Source organism: Brachionichthys hirsutus, chromosome 6, assembly GCF_040956055.1.
Source record: "Brachionichthys hirsutus isolate HB-005 chromosome 6, CSIRO-AGI_Bhir_v1, whole genome shotgun sequence".
Lineage (NCBI taxonomy): Eukaryota > Metazoa > Chordata > Actinopteri > Lophiiformes > Brachionichthyidae > Brachionichthys > Brachionichthys hirsutus.
Genome location: NC_090902.1, coordinates 2,167,186 through 2,176,917, shown reverse-complemented (window position 1 = coordinate 2,176,917; position 9,732 = coordinate 2,167,186). Strand labels below are relative to the sequence as shown.

The 9,732-nt window shown below is 46.1% G+C and overlaps 1 protein-coding gene across 1 annotated transcript; it reads left to right on the top strand.

Moving 5' to 3' along the window:
• The first annotated feature begins 1,331 nt into the window (after window positions 1-1,331).
• qdpra (quinoid dihydropteridine reductase a) lies at window positions 1,332-6,221 on the top strand. Its single transcript, XM_068740360.1, has 7 exons — window positions 1,332-1,444; window positions 1,524-1,616; window positions 1,945-2,041; window positions 2,297-2,437; window positions 3,782-3,890; window positions 4,513-4,596; window positions 5,484-6,221. Exons 1-7 carry the CDS (start codon window positions 1,361-1,363, stop codon window positions 5,584-5,586), a joined length of 711 nt encoding a protein of 236 aa, XP_068596461.1. The 5' UTR covers window positions 1,332-1,360; the 3' UTR covers window positions 5,587-6,221.
• Window positions 6,222-9,732: the final 3,511 nt, after the last annotated feature.

The following is a 9,732-nucleotide window of genomic DNA, read 5'->3' as shown; positions in this document are numbered from 1 at the left end:
ATTTCCCTGATTGGTCCAATAGAGGCATGATAATCTAATTCCACCATCTGCTGTCTGTCTGTCTGTGTTTCATGCACTTTGAGGGATGGAACACCATGGCGTCTTCGTGTGCACCCAAATGTTAAACGTGGTGCGTGGGCGCAAACTGGGACCGCAAGGTTCTTTCATACGCACCATAATCAGATCAACATATGCAAGACAGGCTGGTGAAAAAATACAGAAATACAGTAAACAACATCTAAGGTTGCCACCTTTATTGTGGAAAAGTAAAATGACCTATAGGGGCATTATAAGAATAAAATGCATTTGAAATGTGAAAACAATTGTTTTCACGAAAGATGAGAATATTTGTAAGGAATAGTTTCCAAAGGTTTTACATTTATTTTTCTCAGACACACACTCATTTGCGCAAAGGTTTTCTTTTCAGAGAACTGCTAGCTATAATAGCATGACAATAAAATAAGGTAGCAACAGTTACACATTAGCGAAGAACCACTTGCCTCAATCTGAATTTGGCTTCAGCTCATGTACAGCAAGGTTTTATTACATCTCTTAATTTGAAACGCGAGCTTATTTAGTTTACAATTTCCTGTTTTATTTTGAAAGCAGGGTTCTCGTGTTGCGTCCCGTGCTTTGTACTTCCTGTATTCCTCGCTATCCTTTTGTTTTCGGCTCAGATAATCCCTTCGTCCTCGGTAAATCACTTGTTCCAGGCTGCTTCCACGGTGATTTCTACATTTCTTTGTTCTGTGGATGTTTGAATCTGAATGTTTTTTTTTTTTAGAGACCAAAAGAGAAAGGAGGTTAAGAAGGAACAATAAATAAATTAAGCAGGGACAGAGGGAGAAAATTAAGACAAGAAGGGGCTACAGCTGTAAGATTTACATTTTTATTATAGCGCTTCAGGCATGAATCTCTTCATTACAACCAACCACCTGAATATTATAGGAGGCTATGGGATCAACCCCCTTATGTGAGGTTATTAATTCTCCCCCATCTATGCCAATACTTGAGTTTTTGGTTTATATGTGCTGGATTATATATTACTTGCTTTATTTACATATCTGTGAATAATGTCTCTCTTCGACAGAATAGCCTAACATTTAGAACTACGTTGACTTTAATCGTAGTTTTGTGTTTTTTGGCAGGTTCTAGCTCCATATATCCGATTTGAGACCTATAACGATCAAAGCAGTAGCCCGTGAACATCCCGCATGACCGTAAGCGGTTTTTCCTACAGTCTTTGAACGCAGACTTGTTGCCGGGCCGGAGACACGCCCCCTTTCTGCCCCTCCGCTTTTGAGCTGTAGCTCGGCAACAGACAGAGCCACACTGCTCGCTGCTAACCGGGGCTAACGACATGTCCGTCAACCGGGTGATTGTTTACGGTGGAAGAGGCGCTCTGGGCTCCAAGTGTGTCCAGTATTTTAAATCTAAAGGATGGGTAAGCGCCAAAAAAAACACCTAACTCCTAATGCTAAGTTGCTAAGTCAATGCATGTCAACGCTCTTTTAAATGCACAGTGGGTCGCTAGCATCGACATGAACGTGAACGACGAGGCAAACGGAAACGTGCTGGTGAAAACGAGCGACTCTTTCACCGAGCAGGCAGAACAGGTGAGCGACAGACGGACACGTTTTAGCCTCCGCTGCTACCAAAGAGCTAATAACCGGTCTATAAAGCACATTAAAGTCCAGCGCGGCGCGGGGCTCGAATCCAGTCGTGACGCGTTCACGTCTCATTGGAAAATATAGGTTTGTTTTGCCAAAAGCTTGTCTCAAGTTTCTGTTCGTGTGACTTTCAGCAATTACAGTTTAGTCATTTTAATGTTTGGTTTGAATATTTTTTTTTTTAAGGAGCGTAACAGGTTTCCCCCCCTGTTAATTTGTTCTCTCCCCGTGGCTCTGTGAGGGGGTGTCGTTACTTTTCTTTCATTGTGAGCAGGTGACGACCGATGTATCGTACTTACTGGGGGGGCAGAAGGTGGACGCCATCCTGTGTGTGGCAGGAGGATGGGCTGGAGGAAGCTGTAGTTCCAAAGGTCAGAGTTCAACTTCTGTTTGCTGTAACATCAATCATCTACCAAATACATCCCGCAGAAAGCTGTATTTAAAATCACTCCTAAACTTACAAATGTATTACTATAATTTATTTAGTTATCTATCAGTCCAGTAGATTATTTTCGCTGGATGTGGTGGACCCTTCAAATGAATTTACAGTGCATTTTTGATGATTTAAGATCCTAGTAAATTATAGTTTTCCCTCATTTATTTGTAATTTTACATGTCTTTTTCAGATTTATACAAAAATGCAGATCTGATGTGGAAGCAGAGTGTGTGGACCTCGACAATCTCCAGCCAGCTGGCCTCTCTGCACCTGAATCCAGGTGGACTGTTGATTTTGGCCGGGGCCAAGGCGGCGCTGTCGGGCACCGGAGGTGAGGCACGCGTTGTAGTCATGGCGACCTGGATTATGCCGTGCGTCACGTCAGGGTTGCAGATGGGTTGGGATATAATGGAGACGTTATTGTGCAGATGTCCGACCTGGCAATTCAAATAATGAAGATACATTTTTTTTTTAAAGCTGCACGCCGTAGACGAGAGAATCGACAGGCTGATCAGAGACGCGGGGAATGTTTTTTATTCATTTTTTAAAGCGAAAGGAAAAGGTTAATAAAATTGATCCGCTGGGAACAATGGTCTTTATCGTCCCACGGACTGGTTTCATGCTGATCAATTTTTCCGCTGTGTGTGTGTGTGTGTGTTCTTGCATGAGTCACCTGTAGGTAAACCTGTATTTCTGTAATTATTATTTTAAGTGTGGCTCCTGCTATTGTCTGTTAAAAGAAGCGTTCTTTTTTTTGGAGGTTGTCGGCTCCTCCTCTTCCTCCACAGTCGGCAGTTTCCCCTTCGCAAAGACGCTCTCATTTTCTCTAGTTTTATATATACTTATATTTTTGAGTAGCATATCACAGGGGATTGCTACGACGGAGAAAATCCAAATCGTTTTTCAAAATAAAACACCTGTCAGACTCCAATCGATATACGATGGAAACACGATAAATTATTTATTGTTTCTGTCCGGGCCGGTAACAAATGCCTCATGGACCGGTACCAGACCGCAGCCCCGGGGGTTCGGGACCCCGGTTTAGAGTGATGTGAGCAACAAACAAACGATCAGAAAGGAATGGTCGATTCCTATATATTTGCAGAATCTGGAAAATTCCACCCCCCTTTGTTTTAGCCGCGGTTAGCGTGCTACGTCGGCTCCTAGAGAGCCTTTTGTGTGGTGCCGTGTGGTGTCCGGTCTCCTCCCTGTGTCCCAGCCAATCACGTGATGGGCTGAGTCCCAGCTGCACTGTACAATATGAAGCCCCGGCTCAGCAGCCAGCACAAACCCATCGTCCGCTGGCGCAGGGAGAGAATGACTTTGCGGTTGTTGTTGTTGTTCCACATCAACACATAATCCACGTGGACAGAATGCGTAATCTCCACCGACACAGTTGGAGTTTCTAATCTGTTGTCCTCTTTTAATGGAGCTTTTATTCATGTGGGAAAGGCGGCCTTTGCTTAGCATTCTGTGTCCGACTCGGTTAGTGTTGGTGGGGGGGTTGGGGGGGGGGGGGGGGGCATAAAGGCAGCAGATGCTGGACCTGCACAACATTCCTGGCAGTTCTCCACAGCTGGTTTCTTCTAGCTCATATTGTGTTTTTAACAAACTTTCTCTTAGCTTGAGTCTCCAGAATTTCCTGCAGGACACTAAACGAAATGTTTCATCTCAGGTATGGTCGGTTATGGGATGGCCAAAGCCGCCGTCCACCAGCTGTGTCAGAGTCTGGCAGCCAAGAACAGTGGGATGCCGCCGGACGCCGCCGCGGTGGCCATACTGCCGTGAGTGGTACCGGTACACGGGTCCACTTCCTCCTATTATCCCTCCCGTCTCTTTTTTTGGCGAGCGAGGCACGCCGTGGCCTCTGCGTGATGAAACCAGCCGCCGTTCTGTCACCGTCGTCGTGAGACGCTTGTAACGGCGTCTCCGGGGCGAATCCGGCTCCCACTCTCTGCCTTTGGTTGTTTCCCTGCCGGCGTCTCGCCGACGTGCTGTCACACGCGTTTAGCATTAGCCACATGACGCACATGTTTGTCCCCCCCCCCCCCCCCCCCCCTGCTTTACGATCATACGGCAACGCAATGTGGCATTTGTGGAAATCCACCAGACTGTCTTCCTGCAAAGGCTGCAGAACGGTTGAATGGTCCCCCCCCCCCCCTCGGAACACACACACACACACAAAATACCCACCTTCAGTGTTTGCATGGTCGCTTCAAAGGACACAAACCATTCAAACAATGAACATGATGACGACAGACGTGACTCGTATAACCCGTACACTGTCTCAATGTGTGTGTGCTGCAGCTAAACCAGCACACACACACACACACACACACACGCGCACGCTCGCTCGCTCGGATGATGCTGTCCTCTCTCTGATTGTCATCTGGTTTAATTTGGCAGCGTTACCTTGGATACGCCAATGAACAGGAAGTCGATGCCCACCGCAGACTTCTCTTCCTGGACGCCACTGGGGTACATCGCAGAGTGAGTGCTGAGAAATACGCTTGGATATTACAATACTGGTTTAAAAGCTGCGTGTCAATATTTGAGAAAGTGAAGTCGTCCATTTCTGCCTGGAAACATTGAGCTAAAAATCAGCCGAGTTGTTCTGCAGGAAGCAGCAGCCCATAATAATCCTCTCATTGTCGTTGCATTGCTCAGATTCCATAGAAACTCCATATCAAACGTATCTCGGATCACATGCGGGTCCCTGCTGGTGTCGAGCCACTTCCTCGTGGCGTCCATTAGCAGTAGCATGTGATTATGTAGCTGCGGGCCGATACCGCCCCTCTGATTCTTCATTGGTCCAAATGGTCCGGATTCTGAGACCGACAGCCCCAACATCGCCGTTAGCTCGTTTTCAGCTACATGAAAACATTCAAGGACGTTCGACGGAAACAAGACCGCAAGGGCTGCTCAGGAATGTTCCTTTTAGACTGTACTTGTGCCGCTCCATCCATTCTATCTAATAAATATATTCATCATTAAAGTAACCAGAAACTTCTAACAACATGCGACGTCAGTTGTGCAGATTTACACAACAAAAGACGCTGACAGAATGCAAAGCACCCTGATGCGCGCTACTTTATTTTAAACGGCATGTTCCTGTGAAATCACACGTACATTCATATGACGTTACGTTAAATTACACTGAATTAAATGGGCCCTCTGCTGTATACAGATACTTATGACTGCATGTCGGGTCTATGCTGTCCCTTGGTTTAAATGACTTTTAATATTATAATTAATTTCCTCTATTAGACCAGATGGGAAGGGAGACGATGGGACGGTTTACCTGCAGTTCGATGAATACAACAAAAAAATGTCCCAACTTTTTTTTTTTTTTTTTTTTATGAATCTTTGTTCTCCAGAACATTCTTCAACTGGGCCACACGGGTGGACCGTCCAGCTTCAGGAAGCCTGATGCAGCTCCTGACCAGCGGAGGGGAAACCCAGGCCGTGGCGGCGCCGTAGGCGAGCGACACGCGGAGATGGCGGCGGTGGAGGTCGAGAGCGAAGGAAGGAGGTGAAGAGATGAGGGGATGAGGAGAAGAGGTGAGGAGGAGCTAGGTGACACTGCATTTGTTGCAAATGCAGTGTCACAGCGCCATCTAGCTGCCAGTCTCTACATTTGGGTCATTACAACAGCTCGCTCTGTCGAAGGTCACGCCCCCCTCTTGTACATCAGTGGTCAGAGACTTCTTAAATGTATTCTTTCCAAAGCCAATGACATTTTGGAGGAAGCTGGTGATGTCTTTACATGTGTTATACCGTACGTTGTAATTTTAAATCATAGCAGTGTTTTACGACTACGTAGCACATCACTTGTATTTCCTCCCTTATTCTTTCACATGGAGCTCCAAAATACAAAGCAGCAACAAAAAGGAGAATAAATTCTCTGTCGAGCTTCGTTTAGACTCTCATCCGCCGCCGCAAGGTCTCAAGGCCGCCGGACGACATTGAAAGTGAAGTGGCCTTACTTTAGCTTCCTGTCTCTGAAGTACAAGTGTACTTGTGTGCGTACTACGAAAAAAACAATCCCTTCACTGTTGTTGCTTTTGTACGTCGTGTGTTGTAAACGTGTCAAAAGGTCAATAAAAGAGTCATAGAATGGATTTGAGGTGGTTGTTTGTCATTTGTGAGCATAGATGCATCCAAAACACAAATAGAGAAATAAACCAATGAAGTATGTTAAAATTACTTTGGATAAACATGAAGAGCAATGACGGATGTGTATTTAAACAAATACTAAAGTACCGAGCTTTGAACAGACCTCTGAGATAAGACCCTTTTCCATCCGGCCCTGCAGTATCACAGCGCCCACTAGGTGGTGCTCTTTAATAACCAGCGACTGTTCCGTGTTAAAACCCTATTCTGAAGACGCACTTCCATGCATACGCTGTTTTGAAATGAGTGCTTCTCTTCCTGACTCGACTGATTGCTGAGCATCCGGGCCTTTGACCTTGGCAGAATGCTCATCTCTATACGGAGGGGACATCTGGGAAGACATCAATTTAAATGTTGGATTATGATGAATGGATTATTTTCCTCCGGACACAGAATGTTGTTGTTCAACCGGCCCACATATTCACCTCCGGCGTGGGCCTGAATGCACATAAACCGACTCCGGGCTGGCTGTTGGGTCTCCGCTCGTTCTCCTGGCTGGCCACGGCTCGGGGGGGGGGGGGGGGGGGGGGGGGGGGCTGTATGGCTGTTGACAAGCACAATGCAATAAATCACCGTGCTGAGGATTAATAGGAAGGAGCAACGGCACCCCGGCTCACTGTAGCTGATGTGTATTTATACTGGATGGCGTTGCAATTCATCTCAGCGTCTATATACCCTGTGTGTGTGCGCGCGTGTGCCTGAGGGCCCCCGAGGCAAATTCAACACGTCTATGCATACATTACCTCCCCCGGTGCCAGCACTATAGAGCGATTGCCCATGAGGATTGAGTCAATGTTTATCACAGAAAGCGTTTCATCTGATCAAAGATTACCGCTGAGAGGCAGCGCGCTGTTCCCCTTTCAGCTGGGGCAGATCGGTTGCCACCCAGAGCCACAGATTCTATTGTTTTCTGCCATGCGAGTCTGTGAGGGAGCAAATGATTTTGTCTGTGGCAGGTGCAGCGGCGTGCTAAAGAGAATCCTCCTCTTTCAAGCTGCACGTCTCATCTTAAGAGCGGTGACTGTGGATTTAAAAATCACGCCGGTGAACGAGGTACTGGGGGGGTGGGGGGGTGGGGGTCGCATGAGGCCAGCAGAACCATTAAGTGGCTGCTATTGCTAATGTGGATAAAATCTAATTTTCAATGAAGGAATTTTAAACTTTGATGCAATATGATTAAAAAAAAAACATCACAAGAGGAACAAAGTTGTATATTTTTTGTACGAACCTTCTTTATAATGGGGCTCGAACAGGAAAAGTCACGGAAGACACACAAGCGCTTGTAGAAATGTTAATATCTTTGCAGTTTTAGGCTTAAAATGTGATTTTAGATCTGTTTTTGACAAAGATTTCCTACTTCAAATATTATAAATTGAGGCTTTTCTATTGTCATGTGAGCACAGGTAGTGCGGTTAGCAGGAGCTAACGTAGCATTGCCAATGAGTTTGATGTTGAATATTGTTAGTGGGTGCGCTTAATTTATCTATCAAAGAATCCCGAGCGAATCCCTTAAAGCCCTTCTAAACTGGCTCCTCGTCTTCCCTTTTGCCCGTTTTTTTAATTATCTTAAATGTCTGTTGTTTGTATTTCATACTAAACATGTAGCGTACCTGCTGCAATTACAGTGGCGTCGTGCTTTATCGCTGTAACGGGGTTTTCCTCTTAGTTATACAAGTTCAGTGTGAAACTAATGCGAGGTCAAACCAGGACATGACCTCTCCCGGTGCTTCCCATTGCTCGCTCCATTCCCCGGGGGGGGCTACAGGCGGCTGCATATGGAACCGTATACGAGATTACATTAGACGCAGAGAACGTGACGCCATTAGTTTTATGGACGGTGGGTTTCGAGTGCGTGCTGTCTGCGTGATTCATTGTGTGAAGCAGAGAGAAGAGCAGCGCCCAGTCCTGCTTACATGAAACCCCTGGAGGTGAATTATCTGATTAAAGCCCCTTAACCCCCCGCCCCCCATCCCCCGCAACACACACATACACACACCAACCCTGTCTGCCTGAAACCCCTGCAGTTGTGCGAGCAGATATGTGTGTGCGTCCAATCTGAGCGCGTGGGATGTGAGTGAGTGTGTGAATTAACGCCGATGTTTTGTCAGTCTATGGGGGGGGGGGGCATAATTTGTGTTGCATCTGTGTATCCAGTATTTGTGCAGACTTGCAAAATACACAGATGTTTGCATTCGTGTATTTTATGAAAACGGCATCGGCAGAAGGGCTAGAGGTCGACCCAGGAGAAAATACATGGACGTAGTGAGGGGGGGAGGAGAGTGGGGAGGACGATGCAAAGGACAGGGTGAAGTGGAGAAGGCTGGCCTGCTGTGGCGCCCCCTGGTGGGACGAGCTGAAAGTACAGACATAGTAGTAAGTTTCAAACAGGAACTTTAATTTCCAGGTTTTGCAGCGTCTTCTTCTCAAAAACCTTTTTTTTTTCTTCATGCACAGTTTCATTATTGGAAAATCGGTGAAGCTGTCGCCTCTCCTCTTCTGTACCGATTTTTTAAAGATGATATATATATATAATAGAAGTTCTAATTTCTTAGGTGTGGATAAATGTGTGCACATGTTGCCAGTACGTGCGTAGTAGGGCAGAAAGGGTTCTTGTACGACTGCCTGGCTTTTATGTGATGTGGAGGTTATGTCTGAGAAGGTGGGGCGCCATGTGGAAGCCATCGAGACCTGGAGCAGCAGTGCACATGGAAGGTGCGGCCAGATGGTAGCGGTTAGCCCCTGGCTGCTCTGGGTAACCTGACCTGCAGGGGAGGACCCCGTCCACCTCCCGAGGACCGGCCGCCACATGTGTTGCGTGAGAGTAAGTCACCCAAAACCCTGGAACCGCCTCTTGGCTTCCTGGCATGTCTGTTCTCAGAGCTGAGCCTGTTTTCCCACCAAGGATCTAAAACAACAAACTAGAACTGGGATCAGACAGGAACAGTTGGGAGAATCCTACATGATCCGGAGGTCGGGTGATGACAGAGTCGTGTGTTTTTCTTCTTCTTTATTCTCAGTTTTTGTAGCGGTCACAATTAAAGGACATAGTGAGAGATGGTGGAATGTACCCGAGTACTTTTACTCTGGTACTGAACTTCAATTTCTCTCCACTCCGCTACGTTTCCAATGTCGTGTCTCACATCTGTTGTTGTGTCGAAGCTTTAAATCTTTCATATGTTCACATTTCTCCTCGGATTAAACTACCATGTATTACAGGAAGATGCTTAAATTGGTCTCATATTGACCAAATGCAGCATTTAAATTCTTAGTATACACGAATGATTCAGCAGTAATGATACAACATATAAATAAAACATTTGATTTGAAGGATTTTCTGCATGAATTTGATCAAAGTTAGATTTTCTGATGAATCTAAAAAAAATAAAAAATCTCCTTTGAGCCTAAATCGCAGGCGTCACTCGACAGAGAATTTGCAAAGCCGTGAACACAACA

Excerpts from the sequence above, each read along its gene's own strand:
- qdpra (XM_068740360.1), top strand. The coding sequence starts at position 1,361 with ATGTCCGTCAACCGGGTGATTGTTTACGGTGGAAGAGGCGCTCTGGGC. Across the intron at positions 1,617-1,944 it reads TCACCGAGCAGGCAGAACAG|GTGACGACCGATGTATCGTA; the intron begins GTGAGCGACAGA and ends CATTGTGAGCAG. Across the intron at positions 2,438-3,781 it reads GGCGCTGTCGGGCACCGGAG|GTATGGTCGGTTATGGGATG; the intron begins GTGAGGCACGCG and ends GTTTCATCTCAG.